General features: G+C 30.6%; 1 protein-coding gene across 1 annotated transcript in view; it reads left to right on the forward strand.

Annotated features, from left to right (window-relative positions):
* Positions 1 to 24,667, forward strand: part of Dhc1 (dynein axonemal heavy chain 1) — a 61,076-nt gene that overhangs the window by 4,257 nt on the left and 32,152 nt on the right. The window contains exons 2-21 of the mRNA XM_088188396.1: positions 7,849 to 7,986; positions 9,942 to 10,204; positions 10,266 to 10,450; positions 10,512 to 10,672; positions 10,842 to 10,958; positions 11,097 to 11,378; positions 11,442 to 11,766; positions 11,923 to 12,146; positions 12,211 to 12,358; positions 12,426 to 12,607; positions 13,144 to 13,350; positions 13,422 to 13,698; positions 14,190 to 14,244; positions 14,310 to 14,449; positions 14,515 to 14,660; positions 14,944 to 15,079; positions 15,138 to 15,308; positions 17,656 to 17,906; positions 18,168 to 18,396; positions 18,466 to 18,665. Coding sequence (XP_088044522.1) covers positions 7,849 to 7,986; positions 9,942 to 10,204; positions 10,266 to 10,450; positions 10,512 to 10,672; positions 10,842 to 10,958; positions 11,097 to 11,378; positions 11,442 to 11,766; positions 11,923 to 12,146; positions 12,211 to 12,358; positions 12,426 to 12,607; positions 13,144 to 13,350; positions 13,422 to 13,698; positions 14,190 to 14,244; positions 14,310 to 14,449; positions 14,515 to 14,660; positions 14,944 to 15,079; positions 15,138 to 15,308; positions 17,656 to 17,906; positions 18,168 to 18,396; positions 18,466 to 18,665 — 3,837 coding nt within the window. The remainder of the gene's footprint in view (positions 1 to 7,848; positions 7,987 to 9,941; positions 10,205 to 10,265; positions 10,451 to 10,511; positions 10,673 to 10,841; positions 10,959 to 11,096; positions 11,379 to 11,441; positions 11,767 to 11,922; positions 12,147 to 12,210; positions 12,359 to 12,425; positions 12,608 to 13,143; positions 13,351 to 13,421; positions 13,699 to 14,189; positions 14,245 to 14,309; positions 14,450 to 14,514; positions 14,661 to 14,943; positions 15,080 to 15,137; positions 15,309 to 17,655; positions 17,907 to 18,167; positions 18,397 to 18,465; positions 18,666 to 24,667) is intronic.

The raw sequence follows: 24,667 nt of genomic DNA on the forward strand, positions 1-24,667 counted from the left end.
CGATCGCGAAACGTATAATGGAAAATTTGCATATGCAAAATAGACGTGGTTAATTGAATACTGAAATTTAAATTTGTGCTCTAGTCACATGGAATGTTAAAATAAATTTGAGAGAAATATATTTATTATTTTATTTTTAAATACATTTAAATGAATAAATTTGTTATAAAATTCATAAAAATATTTTTAAGTTAAAAATCTTAATAAAACATTTCTATAAATGTAAGTAATATTATTTAAAATTTTAATTTATATTATCTAGTAATATGGTAAATTTTGTGATAATCTAGATAATTATTTCTAGATGAGTATTAAAAATTTTAGTTTTCCATGTTTTATAATCATAATTATGACAGTAAAAAAAAGTACAAAAAATGATAATAAAATGCAATTTAAGTTTTTTGTACTCAAATAAGTCTTCATCTTAACAATATCTCTAACTGATTATAAATAAACTTATTTATATTATGTTTGATTGCTGTTTCAACGAAAATTTATAAACGTTTATTTTATAAATATTAATGAACGAAAGCTCAATCAACAATCTATAGTTTATAAAAAATTGTAAATACTTTTCTAAACGCCCCTCAATTTGAATTTGGTTCAAATTGAAAAATATTATTTTTTTATAAAGTATTAAAAATACTGACCTTCATTTTTTTTGCAATAATAAATAAATTAAAATATACGTTCATGTCGTGCGTCGTAAAAATATTTAAATCCGTAGTAAAAGTAAAAACGATTCCGATAGATTTGCTTTAGTCAATTTTGGTGAACTTCAATGGTAGCGAGTACTATATTATATTAGTTCAGCTAGATGTGAATATTTCGGGAGTAAAGTGTAACGTTCTAGTCTCTAAGTCTCGAGTTGAGGTGATCCTAGAGCAGATTTTCAGCTTACATATGTTCAGAGAAATAAGAGGAGATCAACGATCGTTTGAGAATCTCTCAATAATTTTCAAATATCAGTATGAAGCCCCTTTACTTGATGTATTTCAGTAATATTTAAAGCAATGAAAACCCGAATTATTTGAATCTCGATGTTTTTCCGATCAATATTTTAAAAGCATTTTTAATTTTCCATCAATCTGCATATTTTAGATATACACATTAATTTCCTCAGTCTCTTCATAATCTAATACATATATTTACATGATAAGAAAAATCATTCTCCACATTTGAACTAGTGTTACTTGCTTTACTTTTGACCAAAATTGTGCTATTCAATGTATAGAATCCAATGTAACTTTTTTCAGAAATTGCTCAAACCATCATCTACCTCAGCAATAATTTTAAAAAGCTGTTTCATTAATGATATACTACCTTGGTACATGGGTTGAAATACTTGTAATATTAGTCAGTAAGAACTTTGCAACCATAATTGATTAATATTAAGCCATTAATAAAACTGGTTTTTGTGGCAATCCTTTACTTTTTAAAAATTCTCTTACTAAATGAAATTTATGATATATCATACCGTGTGTTTTATATGTCACAATAGACGTGCATATTCATGTAAAAAAATTTTGAAGCACGAATAATCGAGAGTATTTTTTGGCAGTTCACTAAAACGCCGTTTTTTCTGCACGTAGTGGTGGCAACATAATCATATTTAAAATATAAGTTTACGAAGATTATGTAATTATTAACATTTTGTATAAGTATGATATATGTTTCAGTATATATATAATATAAATATGTTGCAAAAATCTACCACTAACAATATGAAATAGATTAAAAATATCAAAATCAACATGTTTGGTGCTTAGTACAGATAATAATATTAAAAAAAGTATTATAACCAAACCTTTTCAACGCAATCTAATACGAAATAAACTACAAAAAATATATTTTTTTTTAATATTCAATTATTTAAAACGTCTTAAATAATTTAAGCTTTATCAAAAATGTATTTCTCTATGTGATGTTTGAATGACTAGAATTTTATTCATAAATAAATTCAATTGTTTTTTAAAATAAATACTATAGTATAAATAAATGAATTAAATAATATTGACGCGTGAGTAATCCAGAGTTTTCTATTCGTTCGACTATCCCCCTTTTTTGCTTACGCAACAAAAGGGGTGTCAGTGAACTGTCAAATCACACACCAATTGGCGTAGTCAAAATTTTCACCTTTCTCGCTTAAAAATGGAGGACAGCGACTCCAGCCAAAAGAGCGACGATTCCGGAGACGACAGCAAGAAAACTTTGCACAGAAGCAACTCAAGAATCTTGCTCAGCAGCTACCAAAATAAAAATAATAACAATCAAAATGTTAACCAGCATCTTGCACCGCCAAAGGTATGATTATTAAATCGATATTTAAATTATTTTTAGTATTTTATATATACTATGTTCATATAATGTATAGTCGTACATTATTATCATATTTTAGAAATTGATTTTATCTTCAATTTAAAAATATTTAACAAATTTTAATGCAAAGAAATTTTGATTTACTAAATAAATATTTTTTGATTTATTGCGGTGTTTCAAAAAAGATTGATTTCAAATAGTTTTAAAATGTAAAAAAATCCTTATAAAACATTTGATTTTTTAAATATATACACTTATATATTTATAAATATCGATTTTTTAAAACTAGAACCTCACAAATCCATGTTTTTTAAAAAAATAATTGAAACATGTGTCCCAACCTTTATTTTGTATGCAATATTTAAGCAATTTGCATTGAAGAAACATAAATAAATATATTTTTATAAAATTTATGAAAGCTTAAAATACGATTGTGATTGTAATATGATTTATCTCAGTTTTAGCTGAAAGCTCTTTAAAAAACGATTTTCATATGTAAGCTCATTCCGAATTCTATAATCTAAGCTTTCCATTAAATGTGTAATATAAATGTTAATGACTTGATATGAGTTTTTATATATAGATTTTATTATATTTTTGAATTAATTATTAATAAGATATCTGCGTTTTTTAATCGAGATTATTTATTTCAGTAAAAAAATATGGAACAAAGGATTAGATCATATAGAAGGGCTAGAGGGACAATAATAATCGAGAACTTTTATTAATTGCACATTTATATCTAATACGGAATATTATTTGTATGTTTAAAAATTTAATATTTGAGAATAGTATATTTTATGTATTACACAAAATACATTTTTTTGCCATTAAAATACTTCCGACCTTAAACGCTTCCATGAAAACATAGATATTTTCACACATCTGGCACGGAGCTAATTTTTCTTAATTAACGATTTCAAAATAAAAGCAGCAGTTGTAGAAAATTTTAAAATAATCGTATACATTCAATTTGTCACAAAAAAGTCTATTGCCATTTTTCTTGAGAAATAATTCTCAAACAACAAAGTTTCCAAGTATAAAGCTATTGTTTAAATCTATATACAAGGAACTATCTATATGAAGCGTTGAATATATTTTTTTATGTGCATCTTGTTAAATGCCAGTTTACTTCTTACATTCTGATCTTAGACAACTGCACAAAAACATCACTAAAAAATACCAACTCATGAATCTGTCAAAAAATAAAATATTCGTGGATGGACTGAAGAAAATGTTAAAAATAACTAAATATATTTAGAAGATCTTACATATATTTTTCTGCACGTTTAAAGCCATCTATATGACATTTTATTTATAGTATTGCTTATCAAAGATAAGACTAACATATTATAGATAAAAATATAGTGCATACACTTACTGACAAACATATTGTCATAATATAGTATATACACATACTCTAAAGTAGCTGTTACTGTTTCAAAGTAATAATACGTTGTGCTTTAACATTAATGTGATACGTATATCTTGTATTTTATATTTTCTAAAGTTTGATTTATTATACTTATAACATGTAAAGTTTACAAAAACTTTTCTTGGGCGTGTGCTTGCTGTTGATTTATTTTTGGTTCATGCTTTATTGCCATTTACCATCGTCAATCGCAAGTTTATAAAAAAATTCACTGTGTATGTCATATCACGGCTTGGCACCATATTTATGACCCTGTCCAAAGATGTGTGACATTTCGACGGGACAAGACACATCCGACGGTTCGTCGGAAATGTTGTGCGTTTCCAAAATCTATAACTGTGCGGTAAGTCAAAATTTTCTCGGTAGTTTGTTATCTTCCATACATTTTGAAGCTTTTTATATACCAAGTATAATACTATACATCAGAAAATTAATGGCGAGAATTTTACACATAAGAACTCCTTGCCTATAAATAAAATTCAATAATCAATAAAAAGTGATTTTCTGAATAGTTAAAAATTAAATTAAAATGCCATTTTTATTAAAGGAAATTTCATTATTGTTTTAAGCTACTAATAATAACCATATTAATGTTAGTTATGGACATATATATTTTTTTTGTGAATAAGCAAAAATTAAAAGAAAGCACTGCTTCTAAAATAAAAAAAGAAGATATTACATAAAAATTGAATGACTTTAAAAACCGGGAAAATGACATTTTTTGTTCAATTTCTCACTATTATTTATACATTATAAATACTTTCGTTAGATAAAAAGGCATAAATAAGACATTTATTAAAAAAAATCGTCTAAATATGTTGTGTTTAAATATTTTACTAGATTTATTTTAAATAATTTTAACATTTTTTTAAGGGATGCGTACAACATTCTATATTTTTAAGAGCTTTAGAATTGGCATATATTTATAATATATATTTTTTTATGTAATAGTTGTTTATTGTAAATTTTTGAGTGCATACTTATATTGTGGTGCATTTCAAATTAGTATATTTTAAAATTATAGCTTTGTTTTTTATCGAGATGCTGCAGGTAAACATATACTAAATTTTTGATCTAGGATAATATATATTTAACTAAACTATATATAACATTGATTAGAATATAAGAATACCGCTACCTTTTGGAAGCAAAACTTTTATTAAAAATTTTGTGTGAAAACATTTTTTAGAATGTATCAAAACCCTTTTTAAAATCAGCCTATATCGATATTTTTTCTCACAAAATTGGATACATAGAACATATTCACTACTATTGATCTCAGTACATAAAATTATGCTGTTTATCACCTTTTTACATATGCTTGGTAATATTTTATATTTAATTATTTATTTATAAAATATTACAAAGAGCAATATTTTAGTATGAATATTTTGATGATGTCGAAAACAAATATATAGTACACATCTATTACTACTATTATTCCTGTTTATATACAGGAAACTGTAAATACATTTAAGTCCGTCGTGCTTTGGCCTTAATATTTTACTGCATATTTTTCTATTTAAAAAAATTGGATTCCAAAATTTACTAGTAAAAATTTTTTATTGAATCATTAAATGTCATATTTCGAAGCCCTGGCTCATTGTTAAAATGTTAGCTTTTGTGTATTAATATATCAAAAGGACTATGCATTACGAAACTCCTAAGCCTGGAAAAATAATAACAGTAAGCTTAATTTTTGATCAACTAGATTATTTACACGGAAAAGTAAAAAATAGCTGCACTTTTCAATAGAACTTGACACAACAATGCGAGTTCTTATGTAGCGAATTTGGCTAAAATGTTTTTTGTGTCATACAATACGACTTATATTTTAACGACTTTTAAGTGTATCGCCAATGATGAAATATATTTGTAGTTTTCAACATTAATTAAATGATAAGTTATTTTAATATAATTTTATTCTAAAAATAAAAGTACTAAAATTAAATGTTCGCCGTCATAAAATTTCTCAGTGCATTCAATGTACGAAGTTTGTGGGACACGAATTATACGAAAGCGAGTTTAGTTAGAAACTTCTCAACTAGTTAGACGTTTTTCAACTTTGAAACAATTTATTAATTTTGATTGCTATCTAGCGGCGAATGCTTTTGCTCAAAATGTCATGAAATTCCACCAGAGATTGTCTAAATCAAAGTTCTTATTCGAATACCCACACACACACTAAATATATATACATATATACTATATGTAATATATATTTTTTAATATTAAAAAAAAAGTCGTCTAACTCGCCAAAATTATTTTTACACTATAATCTATTTATTTATAATGTAGTATATAATATTTTTACATCAAAGCGTATTTTTTACAAAATATGATATATAACATTATATTAAAACATAATGTACTATTATTGACATTTAATTCTGGTGAACGCGGTTTATTATTTTTTTGCATGATTGATTATGTTTCGGTCACACAACCACCTCACTAAAATGAAAACATCAAATATATTATACAAAGTAGATGCGGTTCTTTTCAAACCTATATATGTACTATATATATATTATAATAATTAAAATCATTCAGTTCTTTTAGTCGCATATGTAGAAATGATTTGAAAGTGTAAACAAATATAAGCAATAGATTAAATATATTTTATAATAGTAAATAATTGTTTTTTTAACAACAAATAAATTATTCTTAATTATTTTGGAAATTTCTATTGATATACACAAAAAGTTCTATAATTTATTTAAAACTCGTCAATAATTAGATTCTGGTAAAGTTATAAAAGTTGTTTCTAAAATATTTCAATAGATCAATTATAATATATTTGTAGTACATAATGTTTGGTTATGTTTTTCCCATCATTTTCACACTTTTATTTTTATCAGAACAGTGCTTATAATATAAGTTACAGCTTTAATCAATAAAGGCAAAAAAAATTCGGAGCATTCGGAGCATACACATAAGTAAAAAATACTTCAATAGTAAAACCTAACAATATATATTACACCCAAGTCAAGTTATTTGAAGAGGTGCTCGAAAGGTGCATTCAATTTCCTATTTAGTTAGACTTAATATGGGGAGTTTTAATGGAAAAGGATATAGATAATTGTAACGGGGGGGATTTTAGAGTGCTTTAGAGAGCAGCGATCCCGTCCCTTATTCTTACCTGTTGCGGCAAAACACAAAGATATCGAAGAGATAAAAATATAAGTTGGTTGCACCAGCGAATTGTGCGAAAGTCGAGGGTTGCCTGTAATGGGCTTTTTCGTTTCGTTTTTAATTTTTTGTTTAATCTTTTCAAACAGACATTGCTGTTAAAGAATTTATTTTAAAAGGCAATATATCATATTGTTATTAAAATTAATTTTCACAGGAATGAACGTGTGTATAAATATTTTTTAGAATATCAATATTTATTCCTACCTAGATTATTTAATTTTATGAATCGTTATATTATATAAATCATATACTTCTAGTGCAATATTGAATTATGACGTATCCTCGCGAAATTAAAGTGTTTGTCCTCGCTTTCTAAATATATTAATTATCCTGAAAGTTTATTGTAAAACAACAGCAGTTACTAATTTATTAATTTTTTATAATTTTACAATAATGTAATTGTTTTGACAGAATATTTACAAAGATGGTTTTGGTTATCAATCTATCAAATCAAATTATTAATAAGATATTTTAAGCGCTTCTTAAAACTTTTGAGTCGAACCACCCAAACCCCAGTTGGAGCATCGCTACAATTAAACCGTCGATCGTTAAAACTGGCGTGATGATGTCGCTTTTTGATGTCGCTAATCACAAATGATGGCACGAAGGTATTTCCGCTCTCATTTCTGATGCGGTCGCTCGTGTTCAAATGCCACCACCAACTACAACATGCCTCTGTGCTGTGCCAGTCATCTTCTAGGACTAGCCAAGGGTTATTCCTAGGCCTGGACGTGCCGTAATAATTTAAATTTGATAAAATGTTCGTGTGCGGATTAAAGGCTTATCACAGCGACAGCAGCGAAGAGTATGAGTCTGACGAGGACATTGAAAATGTTTTAGTGGTACATCAATCGTGCGCGAGAGTGGCTCGGTTTATTGTTTATTTTATTTTTTTTGTTCAGAAACGTAGAGAAGAATGCGAGCGGAAAGCGCGTCGAGGAGAAATGGATCCTCGACTGGAGTTTACCTTCCAACTTCTCATCGATGGCACAGGATTACCGAGGCACGAGATCATGGACCATGTGTTTGAAGGGAATATGGTATGTGTGGCAATAATTAAATTATATTTCAATTTGCAATGTGATTCAACGCTTATATGCATTAAATAATGATTAACGTTTTTCTTGTTTGCTAGTATTGTAATTAACAGTATTTTTTAAAATAGTCGTCCATGTAATATTTTTTATTAGTTGTTTCTAAACCATGTGTTATTACGCCCCATATTAAAAAAGCCTTTAAATAATCAAAATATATTTTCCTTGAAAGTATGGAAAAAAAACGTTATTTATATAATAAAAACAATAAGATTTAATTTTATTAAAAGCTAATGCAGAAAATCCCGTTTCGCATAAATAGCAACAACACTTGTATAGCTTTGCCTATTAAAAATTATTCACGTTGATTCAACAAAAATTAAACTAGAATTCAGTCTCAAGTTTTTGTTTTAATTAAGAATCGCATTAGAATTATATCAGCTGTTCGTTTTCAAAAGTTGGCAAGAAAAATAGATTCTGTTCACATGCGTACTTTGTGAAAACAAGATCATTGAAATACTAAAACACAAAAACTGTATTATCAAAACTTGAAAAGATTTTTGATTAATTCAATATCATTTTTGGCGCAGAAGTCATTATAAAAAGGAAACATGTCGAACATTTTTATTGTAATTCGCCATTTCCATAACTCTATTTATTTATGAATGGTTTTACTTGGCCAGCTTCGAGCGCTTCCGAACATTTTCGGCATATTTTCCGAGTCAAAGGGACTGAAGTCGGAGCTGCTCTTTCGAGCGTGTTAAGTGACGAGATAATGATATGGTGTTTCGCAAACTGAGATAGAACGAGTAACTCGGTTCAATTTCAGTATGCGCGTAGGCGTTCTATGGTCAACACGCATGTCGAGCGCTGCATCGTAGTCACGTGGTCAATTTATAATACCACATGCTTATCGGGGACTTCAACAAGCTCTTACTGACATCTTTGAATATTTTAGGGTACCAAAAGGGATTAATTATATTTTTGATAATATATTCTTCTAACATATATCGTTATTATATTTTTTTCATATAAATTTAAATAATTAGTGGTACTTGATTTCGTTAAAAAAAGTCGTTCTGAATATCCTTATGTATTTTCCTAGATCGGTTTATATAAATGTCACACTATAACGAATTCTTATTTAAACTCGATGGCGACAAATTCTAGGATAGTCACAGATGTGGTGTTCGTATTCTGAAGTAACATTTTTATGCCTTATGGCATTTTGCAAAAGCCGACAAAGATTTTGTGTAAATTTAATATTTACGACCGAAAAGTTTTCACTGATATTGTATTGGTGCGTGGCCACACATACTTTTATAATTATCAGTAATGTAATTTTAATAATATGACAATTTAAAAATTGCGTGCAAATATGTCGGCTGTACGTGACAGAAGCGGCCGTCCGGACATCATTCGCGGCTGCCGTCATATGAAATTTGCGACAGTGTGATCACTTACTCGAAGTCGTAACTTTGGTTCAGACAACTTCCAGAGAGTGTAGTGCAGGCATTACAAAATATGTCAAAAACAAATAATTAATGATCCCAAAGTGTTCTGGAAATATATATCACTAAACGCGATACTCAGTCGACGACGGTTCACGATATTTTTCGCTTTCTGCTCAGTCGCTTACATCTTCTTGTTCTTGGTCTTCAGTACTGACCATCGAAGAAACTAAGCTTTCAGATCGTAAATACGGCTTTAATAAATTGAATATTCTTCTGGGCCTGTTTTGATTCCTAATTTCATTTTGAAGGTTTGCTTAAGTCAGTCTCGCTATCATTTTAAAAATGATTGCATGTGCTTGGAAGAATTAATATTTGTCAGTTGTTCATCTTTGAATTCAGACTGCAAATTGGAATTTTAATGGTCTTTAGTAAATCATTAAATATTAGTTTTAAGCAATGAAAAAAATATTGTACTATTTTTATTTAAATATACGTTTATATATATAGTTGGACGAAATAAATCAACTGTTCCTGCCGCACATGAGAAATAAACTGATATGGTTTTATCAAGAAGTTGAACAGCAAGATGCCAGTAAACCTATCACAAAAACATCTACAACATCTTCAACATCTGCAGCAGCCAATGATAACAAGAAGAAAAAGCTATTCTTGTCGGACGGATGGGATTTTCCATTTGTCGGCATATGCATTTACATGTTTCGCATTACAATAAGCAAACAATTACCGGAAGAGGGTTTCCAGAAAGATTTGTAATTATACATTATTTAAATTAAACTGTATGGAAAAGATTTTGATGTTCTTTTTAAATAGATTTTGCGGAATATTAGACGCTCACACTGTCGGCATGGTGACCGGTATAGAAAGAATAATGGAATGTGTTTATATGGAAGCTTTAGCCCACTTGAGCGCAGAAGGCGACGATGAGGAAGGAAAGTGTCCCATGGTGAAAAATCAATTGCTACCTGGCTTAAGATCGTTTTGCAGTGCTTTAAAAGGTAGTTGATCTAAGATAATAAATGTAAGAGGAGATTTTATATATTTGGTTTTCGTCTATAGTTTGCGAAGAAGTTTGCGACGAGAAGAACATATTCGATGATGGAGAAACAGTGTTATCTATGATAGATGGACCTGAGAGCATTAAAGCGATAGCTAAAAAGCCTGAAGATGTTGCAAAACTAGAGCAAAGAGTCTCTGTATGGATTAAACGTGTTATGGAAGTATGTTGCTTGTTTTATATACTTATCTCATATAAATAGTAAAAATTAAAACTTATTATTTTTTATATATATATATATATATATATATATATATATATATATATATATATATATATATATATATTATATGCATATAATATTTAACTATCTGATGTATCATAAACTCTAGGTATTGATGGAAAGCGAGCAGTTGAGAAGAGAAGTAGACTCAAGTGGTCCTCAAGATGAATTGGAGTATTGGAAAAAGAGAGGCGCTCAATTTTCACAATTGGTTTCGCACGTTCAGGTTAGAATATTATAATATTCCTCGTCGCTAAGCGACGATGATAGACGGTACTAGTAAATAATGACAATTTTATTATTATGTATAGCATGTGTATTACACAACTTTATTTGTAATAGCTCTTTTGGTCTTTATCTTCAGGACCCAGAAGTACAGATGACTTTGATGTGCCTGCAAATGGCTCAGTCAAAAGTGATCAAACAGTGGAAGGACACAGACCATAAGATGACATTTTGCTACAACGAAGCCAGAGACAACGCTAAATTCATACAAGCTATGGAAAAATGCTGTCATTCTCTCTACTTGGACGATCCTGTTCGAATGAAAGATTCTATTCTAAATCTACTCCAAACCGTGCGGCTCATTCATAGCATATCTCAGTTTTATAACACGTCAGAAAGGACATCGTCTTTGATGGTTAAAGTAAGTGTTCAATATTATATCTATCAGTGAAATATAAATATTGATTCAAATATTAAATTTCAGATTACAAATCAAATGATTGAAACGTGTAAGCAATACATAACCTGCAGAAACAAAGAGACAATATGGTCTCAGGACAGAGTCATTGTGAAAGAAAAACTCTTGAGTTGCATCCGTTTAAATCACATATACAGGAACACTTACTTGTTTATAAAATCTCAAACTTTTCTTCCTGATCAGCAACAGTTTGGTTTTTCTGAAAATTACGTTTTCGGAAAGTTTGATACATTTTGTGCGAGACTCAGTAAGATAATTTCAATGTTCGATTTACTCGATGATTACAACGATCTGTTTGCCAGGCGAATGGAAGGATTACTTCTGGGTAAAGGTTAGTGTTTCCAATTATTTAAACATATTAAAGTTAAGCAGAAAATAAGTATATGAATATATTGAAAATATAGATTTTTTATATAGAGATTACTATGTAGATCTTTAAATAATTTTCAATTTATAACCTTTCTTGTAATATTTGGTGATTAATTAGATTTGGAAAATGCGATGCAAACATTTGAAGAAACAAAGTCAGCAGTGACGACGAAGCAATACGACTATTTGGATCATAGAAATTTAGAGTTCGATCAAGACTTTGACTCTTTTATGTTAAGCACAAATTCTCTTAAAGAAAACATAGGAACTTGCATAGAAGAGAACTTTTCAAGCGTCTGGGAAACTCCTTTGGGTATTAAATTCTTGGTTCGCTTCGAAAAGGTATGCTTAATAATACATTCGATTACTGTTAAACATTTGAAAGCATTAATAAATCGATACTCAGGTAAGCGAAAAAATACCATTGACTAAACTTGAAGAAAAATACACACGAGTTCTGACATACTGCGAGCACGAAGTAGAGAGAATATTCAAGCTGTACAAAAAGCAAAAAGACGATCCTCCAGTACCGAGAAACTTTCCTCCTATTGCCGGTCAATATATTATTTTTACAGTAGCATACTTTAAACAATAATTTTGTGATAATATAATATATTACAGGCAGAATCAAATGGTGTCGCTGCTTAAGGAATAATTTAGCAGAGCAAATAGATCAAGTCTCAGCTCACGCTGTGCTTAAAAGTCTTTCAGCGACGGCTGATCTCTTGAGGAAATATACCAACGTCAACAGTACTCTTGAGTCATATGAAAATGATATGCAACTATTATGGATAAACCAAAATGTATGCTACTAAGACAATTCATTATTTAAAAAATAAATAATAATAATAATTATTGGGGGATAGATACATATTTTTATCAAGAAGTGTTTGCTTATTCTTGTATTGATATTGATATTGTCATATTCAAACTAGTCCCCGTTAGATATAATATAATAGACATATGCCAGCGTTTCTTATAAGCAAAACTTCAGCTCACTAGATGATTTTTTATTTATCTCCTTTATTTATCTACGGGAGTTACAAAGTCGCAAAAATCATCTCTGCAGTGATAAAATACACAATAGCACATGGTAATTAAAAAATCCGAATGGACACTGTAACGCATCCGTCTATTGTCACGTAAGGTCCGCACCTGAGTGCGTCAAATTTATTAAATGCTTTTATATTTGCATTGTTTCGAACTTGACGATGTACGTTGTGGATTTGTATAATCATCTAATAATGTACCCAACAAAATTATAGCAATAAATGATTTAGTAATATTTTTTCTTAAATGATAATGAAAATTCTGAACTTTATGTATGTTTTTTTATTAGGTTTGGGATGCCGATGATAGTCTAAATAATACATTGCTTACAATGGACAAACAGGCTAACAAGGTCAAAGTGAACTTGGATCGTACAGTCAGATTGTTAATCAGAGAATCTGACTGCTTGAACAAAATGGGAATCGAACTACCAGTTGTTTGTCAGGCTCTATATGCAAAAAGAGACTATTTCACATTGGTCAACGACACTCTTCAGGTATACATTTATTTACATTTACTTTTATACTAATACTATATTATAGTTAAATCCATGTCTTGATTAATCAGATGGTTATTGACGATTTTCTGGAAGCTGTTCGCGAAGTGAAGCCAGAAGTGAGACCTTTGCTATTACCTCAACTGGCAAGACTTGCGACACTCTTGAGACCAGGACTGGAAAGGAAGGGAGCTTGGGCAGATTCAAGATGGCGTTCTTTCTCACGTCGTGCAATATCTGCAGTGTCAGCGTTTCGTGCTTTGGTCGCACGAGTGCATGACGTTTATTGCAATCGAGTCCTTCTAGTGATTGCTTCCATGCGAGACGTGTGTCCACATGCGCTTCCAGGTATTTTTTTCTAGATATTTTCCTCTGAGAAAAGTAAAATTCTTTCTAATATCACTGAGCAACACTATTTATAATAATGAAAATAATTGGTTACTAAAATTTTTCACATATATATTCATAAACACTGTCAGTAGGCTGTGTTAAACCAACAACACGGTTTTCGTCCGCGTCGATCCATGGCCACTAATCTATTGTACGTTCACAATCTCTTTCGAAGGCGGTAACAAAATCTCTACATTTTAAAATTCAGGTCGATGTAGTCTATTTAGACTTTTAAAAAGCGTTAAGTTTTGCAAGAAGCTACTTAAGTGGCGCTTGTATTATATGCTTATGATATAAGAATATTTGCGCAAGTCCCCGAGTCCCTATGGAAGTGATCGATTAGCATTGCGAAGTATTACATTATGTATTGTAAATATTAAAACAGAATCAATATCCTTTTAAAAATATTATATAAACTTGAACATGCAATTTTGATATTTCACGCTAAGATGAGGATCCTTGGGCAATCGATGATTTTTTAGAGAAAACAGAAGCATCTTGCAGGTGCGTTATAAAATGATCAAACAACAAAAATGACAAATTTACACAAAGCATTATTATCTATATAGAAACACGGCTTTAGAACTAAACAGAAAGAGTCTAATGGTTGAAGAGGCGGTTGAGGAAGTTTTGGATCTTGTCAAGAAAGCAGCTCAACAGTTTAACAACGATAACATGTCGGCAGAATTTGACTTCATGATGGAAGAAGGTTTGAATTTTGATTATTATTTTTTATATGTCAACTATCGTTATTGCATAACTGAAATGAATTAGAAGAAAACAAAACGGACAGCAGCCATGCGAACAACGATGAAATTGGATCGGCTACTCAACAGGATTGGTCAGCTGTTTGGGAGTGCTTTGATAATCCTTATACACTTTTGACGGCACCTGGTGGAGGATTATCAAAAGCAATGCAGGTATAGTTATAATTATAATTGTTTTATTTCATATCAAAATAAAAGTAATAATAAAATTATTCACACGGACAATCGGTAACCTAATGTTTCTCTCGTGGTCAACTTTAAGTCGAATTTTAATAGCGGAGTATCAAAAATTTAAATTTTTGCTGGTTTATATTATTATTTTGATGTGAAAAAACCACTGCAGAAAATGTATCATATTTTTTAATGATAGGTTTTGGTATTTTAAAAATAATCTTTTCTGTATATGTAGCAAAATTAATTTTTGATATTATTCAAGGATATGGTACGGAACGCTTTTGGAGAAATGAGACGCTACTACAGCAGAAAAGTTATAGACGTCATTATAAAGGTGACGAGATTTTCTCTAGACGCTTTAAAGAGGAGGTTCACTGTCAATGCTGAAAGTCCCGATGGTTAGTTTAAATATAATATGTAATTAAATGTATATAATAATATGTGTTTTTCTGATAGACATAATCAACCGACCAGTGTTTCTCTTACAAGCTACCCTAATGATACCAAACGTGTCTGTAAAACCAAGCATTGACGAAATACAGGAGGCTCTTATTATAGCAGGAAAGAACATAACAGGCGTCGCCAAAGGAGTAGCTCAATGGACAGGCGGAAAGGTGCCACCAGTAAGTGCACTTGAAACAATGAAACACATATATACATGACTATAAAACATCAAGATTTGGATTTTTACTTCAACTTCTAAGCAATTTGCTACTGAATTTAATTAATTACATTCTTCCTTTTCTCCCAAACCAGCTTACTTTAAGTTCGAGTCAAGTAATAATACGTAACATTTCGTTAAAACGAAAAAATCTGATGTGTTAGTTAGTTAAAAAATAATATTATATTAATATATCTGTGGCTCGATATAAGAACAACCAAAAGCATTTTTTCTTGGTAGCCGTTGAATGTTACAAAAATTAAACTAATCAGTATTCGTTTTAATTTTTTAATAATACTTACTCACTGTTTTGCTAGAAACATCTAAATTAAGCACGTCTTCTAACGTAGTGTAAAAGTACATTTTTATTTATAATACTTACTAATATTTTATATGCTTAGAACGAAAGTTTAATGAGAAAATCTAGGATTTTGAATTAATAAAGTATATTGCTATCTACGTGCTGATTAACCCATTCAACGCGGCACTCGACTTTGGCTTGTGTCTTGTAACGCGACAACTCATCTCACCGTCTTTGAGAACTAGTAAAAATTGCAATTAAAATAAACTATTTTAATCGTATCACAAATAATATGACACGAATAAAATTATCAATGTTGGAATGCCAACCAAAATGATCTTGAAAGTGCACCATAACTCCGCGGGCCTCACCCAAAAAACCTGGTTTAAACCGGGTTTTTTTCTTGTGAAAAAAACAGGTTTAAACCGGTTTTTTCTCCTGTAAATTAACCGGTTCACCATGAGTTCGCAGAATATAATTTAATTATTCTGCGAACTCATAACTGTAAACTCATGAATAAAACAGGCAATATCTGTCATATATTCAAAAGAATATTATTTTAAAATCAAATTAATTTTTTTCTTATAATTTCGATAGTTAATTTTTGAATATATGGATGCACAAATAATGTATTTTTATAATACGTTGGTTTCCACTACTTTGGCCATTATAAATAAATATATTTTGTGTGATGAATCTCGCGGGCCGAAAAAATGTTCAAAGCAGGCAGCATACACCCCTGATCTAGAGTATGCAACAGCGCTCTATAAACATGTGAATATAGACTCACACACGTCACACTTACCCATACGCGCGACCGAAATTCCTAGGGCTGACACAAGCCGATATAATGACTAAATAATATTATAATTCTTTGTGTCTTTTACTTATGAATACAATTTATATTACACGTCTGATTTATCTTCTGTGCCTACAAATGAAAAATCGGAAAAAATATATATATATATATATAAAAAAATAATTTAAAATAATCAAAAATTTACTTAAAATTTTCTCTTTTTTATACACAAAATAATAATTATTTTTTTAAATTATTAACAGCTGCCATTTTGAAACAAAATAGCGGATCAGGGTGAATCGTAATTATTATAAGTTATATTTAATAATTTTTTATTGAAACTATGTTAGTTTCCGTGTTTTAAAACCCGTTAAATACTATATGTTTTAAATATATATATTTTTTTTTAAAGTAAAACATTTGGTTAATCATAATTTTTACCCTCTCTAGGAATATTTACCAACATTTTAATCTTTTAGAGCCGCTATATTAAAACAATATGACAATATGTCGAACTTAATTTATTTTATATTTAAAATAATTGTGAATAAATAAACACTTTATAGTTACTTTCGTTAAAAAACATGCGGTTTACGAGTCTATCATATGATGGGCTTCGCGCTGATGATCCGACTCGGCTGCTCATCATATGTTGTGTATAGCGTGGAAAGGGTTAAGGTACACATAGCAATGATTGACAACATCTAAAATATATAGGGTTTAAATGTTATGGTAGATATCTGTTATTTAAATTTAAAAATAATAGTTTATTCACAGAAAACATATTTACTTGGTTGTTACTGTATTAACTACAAATATATAAATAAAAATAAATTTTAAATGGCAAGCGGTTCATAAACCACACTAAATAATAAATGTTAGATAGAATGATTATGGAACGAAGACACTAACTTTTGATTAATTTTTTGTCCGTTCCCTGTGTGTCTTCCCTTTGTTGTGTTCGTTTTATTTGGATATATTTACTTATGTGGCGTTGACCCGATTCACCCACGTTTGTCGTCGTAAATGTCTGTATACAACGCTTTGCTGTGTATTGCTTCGCTGTGGTGTATTTACCTGTCGGTACCATTCCAATACTTCCCGCACATTCCATGACTCCGATCGGCACTGCTCTTTCTCTCGATCTATCTCTACCGCGTTTCCGGCTCGCCTCGAATTCCATAGCAGAGGCTCGGCTGGAAAAAATTGGCAGGGCGATCCCCGCACGCGCTTTTAGATGTTGTGTCCCGGCTCGACCACCAGGTATTCGGCTCGGTGAGCAACAAGGCTGTCAAGATCTTCGAAGACTCCAGGACCAGGAGGAGGAGGCTCTACAAACTAGCGTCCGAAGAAAAGCCCATGTTTCCGTACCAGCAGAAGAACTTCTATTCACAAGTCATGGAGAACAAAGAGGTCGTCAAGATTTTATCGCTGCTGTCCATTTGCACGCAGAATGTGAAGCTGGTAAGAATTTGTATTATCATTTACTATAGATATTTGGCGAATGTATGTTAATAATTAAATGTTATAAATATATTAAATTACGCACGTCCTTCCGTCGCGTCGTTAAACGAAAAAGTCTTCCCACAGCAATAAATGAACTCTGCGAATTATTGCGAAACAAAATATGAGGGTTTAAATAGGCGATGAATCATCAGTTGATATAGATCTGTGTTTATTTATGTGACAATGAGACTTAAAAATATAATAACATATAACTTGCAGGAGATGGCCAATTTCATAAAAAGATGGAAACCGTATCAATATTTGTGGAAGAACGAAAAGAGTTTACGCGAATTGCTAAATTCAGGGCTAACTGATTTTGAACTATCTTTGCGCCGACACAGCGAACTTGAGAGCAAACTGTCGACCGAACCAGATATGCATATATTCAACGGTTGCCTAGTTGTTTCGACGGACAAACTGAAATTTGGCTTACACACAGAAATAAAAAGTATAATTCGTATTCTATATCCACAACTATCCACAGATTCGCAACTATTGTTATATCTTTTGCTTACAGACGGAACTCACAAAATCGGACAAGCAATGCGCAAAAAATATAAAAGAGAGATGGACTATGTGTATGCTGTGATGAACGAAATGGAACGCAAACTCGAGAGACCAATTAGGGATTTGGATGACGTTAGGATGGTGATGGAGACGCTAAAAAAGATCAGAGAGCAAGAAGTCGACATGGAACTAAAGATAGATCCGATTGAGGTGTGATATGTCCATAAACATTTAATTTTTTTAATCATTTGTGATATAAAACATGCTTTCATGCATCAATTTCAATATATATACCCTACTTTTAATACGATATTTTAAATTTTAATATAAAAAGTAGCTTGTGTTAATATATTTCAATTACAAATTATTTTATTTTGTGTAACTATATGTATTAAAATCAACATCATATTATTATTTAGCTAATAAGCTAGTTTCCATTGCGTTTATTTGATGACAGTAATTTTAACATATCTGCAATCTCTTTAGATCATTATATGTTTTTAGCTCTATGAGGGTGTTAAGATGATTCTCATTCTGTAGCGATGAAAGTTGATTTTCTGCGTGTTGTAAATATTTTCAAGAACGAGACATCTAACGGTTGAGCTCAAAAACTATTTAATTGTGGCTTGCAACTTGGGTGAAATAATATCTTCTTTTTGGAATACATGGAGCAAATAAACCTTACAATCAGTGCTTACACAAAAGCGATTGCAGATTAGTTTAAATATTGAGTTTTAAAAGAATATAATTTATATTTAGACATTCATTATATGTTTTAGTAGTTTGATTGTACATAATATGAATACTTTACATAGCGAAAAACAACATTTTTATGCCATCCCCAAATAACTTTAGTAAGTATCGTTCACTTATCTAACGCTTTAATATTTGATTAATAAATTAATAATGCTGCTCTTGCAGTGTTTGTTTATTCTTCGGAATAGTCAGAAACATAGTTTTTGAAAATTAATACTATTTCTTTGCATAGCAAACATAGCTACAAGTAAAGATAGTCTTCAGTTTATTTCTAAGTAATTTTGAATTATTTATGTATCATTTATATTTTAATGGTACGAATGGAGCTATTATTTTTTTTCTACAATCAATATTGAGTATTTTCAGGGTGTGACATCTAACGGCAGAGCTTAAAAGCATTTCTATTTTTTATTATGGTTCACTACTTTGATAAAATAATATTTTTTTTCAAACAATTTTCAGATTAGTTTCTGTTCTATTGACATTCTTTTATTTTTTTATAATATTACTTACATTTCGAAAAGTATCATTATAAAAAAACAATGCCAGGATACATGTCTAAATGAATAAGAAATAATCTTATAGTGCAGTTAAACTCTGTCAAATAAATATGAAAAATTTACTTTAATTTAAAATTGCAAAATCACGAAATGCATGATTTAAACACAATACCTTGAAGGATGATGATTAGTTAACTTAACTTACAAAATATAGTTAAATATTTTATTCGTCAGAAACATATCTATTTGTAAAAAGTTCTCGCCGAATTTTAATACTTGAAAAACTGCGCTGCGTCGTTTGTGCCATGTCGTGTCGTTGTCTTGGCGATGATATATGACTGGACCAGAACAGACAACCAGAGTGGAAATGACTGTTCTTATCTAAACTTCAGAGGTGTCGTTTCTATCGATTCGGCGTAAGCTCTTGTGTATTCCAAGGCGGAAGCAAAGTTCCAGTGGAACTGCAAGTGACTTTTCTATGACAGCGTTTCGGTTATAATACGGTCGGAGAAATGAGAGGAGATCAACGATCCTACTATTTTATTATCGTATTTATGTTGTAAATATATCTTTGTGTTTAACTTACGTATATATCCAAATAACTATTTTTTTACGAAAAACGGCATTTTGTGAATGTCAATTTACAAAATGCTTTAGATATTATTTTTTTTCTCAGATATCGTTACAAGAGGGAGTACGGGTGGTATCTGTAGTTGTATCCTAGTGCCTTTTTGGTATGAGTTTTTGTTTTGATACAATACAATAGTGCTATTGTCATCGACAAAATATTTAATATGGTGTATGGTTTGTCAAAAATAAATCGATCTTTACGTTTCGCTTAGATTAAAAATTGATTAAATTTAGGAGTTGGACTACATATGCGATTATTTGCTGTTCATGGATTAACAAATTGTTAATACATGAACAGCTGTTGATAATGTCATAAAAAATTATATGAAAAAACTTCCTGAAACGGTCAGAAAAGCTGAAAACATTATCGATACAAATGCAGTAAGTTCTGCCGAGGCGGAGCAAGGATTTTCGTTCATGAATACTAAATATTTGCTTAGAAAAAGAGCAACTAAAAGTATTAAACACACATCGGATCTAATGACCATTAATTTGATAAGTGTGCCGCTGTTTTCATTGCACCCTACACCTTATGTTCAATCAGGGTTTTGAAGTCAATATAATTTAGCTAATGATAAACGAGCCTGTTAATAAAATGTTAGCAGTATACCACTGTATATATATATATGTATGTATAGGTATATAGCAGTTTATTGTTATTGTTGGATTTTTGTTAATAGTAAGATTTACAGGTTTTATAGGTCAAATGTGATATTTGTGCAATAAATAGTGCAAGGTTCTGGCTAATATAGAGGTGACCCTCGGAAGTAAAATCCCGGCCAAGCTCGAGCTGTATGCGACTGCGCACTATCGTGTCATATCACGTAAAGTTAAAGCTGACGAACTAAAATTAAAGCGTAGCAATTAAAAAGTAAAACTATTGATTCATTTAAAACTCTAAAAATCAATCAAATCTAGTTAATTTTTAGATAGTGCCGCATCCTTATCGATTCGTTATTTTCTTTGTTTATTGCACGTTACATGAATCTACGACTTTGGTTCAATTTTGAGATAATTTAGGCATTTTGAAAGTATGAATCCAGTCAATCTGCTATTTCTTCAAACTAAAACTAGAATTTGTCTCTAGCTCGCCACGAAATCATTGGTGCGTGTAGGTTAATCTTACCGCTGCCACTAATTGCATGTTGTAAATTGTGCGCCTCGACGGATTCCGCCAGCGCCACCATTGTTTGTTGGTAAAGGTTTCGAGATGCAATTAAGATAATTATTATTGATATGAGCCAGTGGCGATATTTATTTATCTATAACAAATTTGTCCATCATGAAGGCTTTTTACTATACAGGCGGCCCTCGACTTTCGTACATAATTGGTTCCTGAAAATGTGTGCGAATGTTGAATGTTCGAAAGTAGAGAGAAGAAAAAAAAATTGAAATTGCGTGTATTTTAAAATATTTATTTATAAAGTAAACATAAGATGTTTAAGTGGGGTTTGCGGGTGCTTCCTTTGAAAAGTTATCAAGAGCTAACTATTTTCCACTATTCTTTTTCTTATCTTCATATAGTATTTTATAACATGCTATGTCTTTATTGGTCGTTCTACGCACTTGAGATATGCGTTCTCCATTAGGATCACAATCTTCCATAATATTTAAAAAATTGTCAAGATGCGTGAAGGCTACATTCATATTTTTCATTGTTAAAGAGTTTTCCAAAATAAACCTGTCTCCTCTACATTAAATATTTGGCTAGAGGAATATTCTACATCTTCAATAATTTTGGATAATTAAGAAATACATTCTTTTGCAGCATCTTTATCCGCATCAGCCGATTCTCCAGTAAATTTAATAATATGAAAAGAATATCTCATTTTAAAATTGTAAAACTAACAGATACTTCTTATTAAAATCTTTTTTTTGATGTATCCTACCAATATTTGTGCAAACTAAAAGCTTTGGCTTGAATAATTTAAATACTCAGAGGGACATCTTTTTGATGTTGGTCATCGATCCATGATGACAAAGATTTTTCCATTTCATCCATGTTTTTTTTGCCGTGTTTTTTTGGAAACATATCTTTAAAGATTGTGGAAATATATATTGAATTTCCACAATTTTAAACGTATTCCTTAATATTATTTTTATTTTACAAAATTGAACATATCGTAGACTTGTTTGTATCATACGAACGTCCGATTAAAGCAAAAGATTCACCGCTATCAGATCGTCTAATAATTTCCATCTTTGTCTCGAATCGTGAGAAGTTTATGAGTCCTTGATTTCTTTTTGTTCGTATCAACACTGAAGCTTAATTTAAAAAAATGTTTTTTTATATGTGCGAAATAACGAATTGTGCGAAAGTCGAAAGACGAGAGCCACCTGTATAGTAATATTTAAGGACGGAATAACGTAGTCCGTAACATCTCACGTGCCATTAGTAAAAAAATGGCATTTATTGGTTATAAATTGTATTACATATAATACTTTATAATTATTAAATATGTAGATATCATATTCTTGCGCTCACATGCTAATTTCGGTGAGCATATGGTCTGCTTAATTCATCAACATGATGATCCATGTTTTTTTTTTAAGCATTTAAATACGACAATTGTGACTTTATTACTATTAAATTCGGGGGTATTATATTTTAATTAGCCACATATAAGCGATCTAGTCACGCAAAAATATACTGAGAATACATACTTAGTATAAAAAAAACAATGACCATGCGTTCTTGTGCCTTTGTTATGTGTTATCGCAATGTCTTTGTTATGAGTGATATGCGCCGGGCGCATTCGTGACCTATGCCGGAACTTTCAATTGATAACCTTCACGTTCATACAACTATTGATCGGACGTCGGTACTAAGCCCAGTGCATCTAACTGCGCAGAAGCGTTGATTATAATGCGTTTTATTGTCAAGTCTGGTATCTATGCGAACAACGATGTCGTAAATTATAGTTATATTGATTTGTATATATAGATTTAAGGGCAGTTGCTATTTATTCTCCTTGAGTTATAAATATTAAAGATTTTTTTTAATTTCCCCAATCGTCAAAGGGTGCAGCGATATTACAATACACCCATACCTCGCTTTACGGCCTAGATACGTTACACGAAACTTGGCCGCAAAGCGAAAATTCGTATAACGAATCAATTATTCTAATACAAATTCATACAAATTCAATGGGATCAGTTCCAAATTTGTTAAGTATGTAACATGGTTTATTATTTAAAATGCATTTTATCTTTTTATTTAATTTAAATCAAAAATACATACATAACAAGTACATACATTTGTACATAAAATAATTACAGACTCCAAAAACCAACAATAATCCATAAACAAAAATGAAACAACTTCATGTTACATAAAATATGTGTATGAATACATACATATTTTTTTTAAATGGCTTTAATCTGAAGACGATGAAAAAATGCTAACCTACAGATCACTGTCGTTCTCATTTTTCACTGGTAAGGATGGGCCTGGCTTAAAAAAATTGTCCAACGTTGTTTGTCTTGCCTTTTTGTCTCTTTCGTTCTTCAGTGATTAATAACAGCTAATGGCTGAGTTAATTCCTCGAGAAACTTTAGCGCTACGTTCGACGTCAGGATCGTTTTCAAGGAAGATGTTTATTCCTTGTTCGAAATAGGAAAAAGCTTTTGACAATTTTTTTGATGTTAGCTGTTTGGATACAACAGGCTCTGCATCTTCATCAAATGCCGGTTCTGCTTGCAACTGAATGAGTTCCTTATATGAAAGGGGTTCCCTATCAGCTTCAAGTAGATCAAGCACATCACGTTTGTTCAAACTTTCAAAGCCGAAATCATGTGCTAGATCCAAAATGTTTTGCCTAATTTCAGGAAGGCAATTAACTTCTGCATCAGTACTTTTTACACATTCTAGCCATATTTTTTTCCAAACATGGTTCATTGTTGTTAATTTTAATTCCTTTCATGATTCACTGATGCTGTCAACAGCATCCTTGATGTTATAGTTTCTTCCAAAATGTCTTAATTGAAGATTTACCATCGGTTTCCCTTATAAGTTGTCGGAAAGTTCGGCGTAGGTAATATGCCTTAAAAGTGGCTATTGCACCCTGATCCATTGGTTGGATCAGAGCTGTTGTATTTTTCGGAAGGTACTCAATCATGACATCTTCAGATAGTTTGGATAAATTAGTAGGATGCCCTGGTGCATTATCCAAAATTAGCAAAGCCTTGTTGCTTAAGTTATTGTCTCGCAAATATTTTTTCACTTCTGTGCAAAAGTGATTTTTGAACCAATCCTCTAAAGTAGCTTTAGTCATCCAAGCTTTCTTGTTGGATCTCCATATGACGGGTAATTGATTTTTATTTAGT

Source organism: Plectrocnemia conspersa, unplaced genomic scaffold (genome assembly GCF_051122295.1).
Source record: "Plectrocnemia conspersa isolate PC_06_02 unplaced genomic scaffold, ASM5112229v1 ptg000006l, whole genome shotgun sequence".
In the NCBI taxonomy this organism is placed as follows: Eukaryota; Metazoa; Arthropoda; class Insecta; order Trichoptera; family Polycentropodidae; genus Plectrocnemia; species Plectrocnemia conspersa.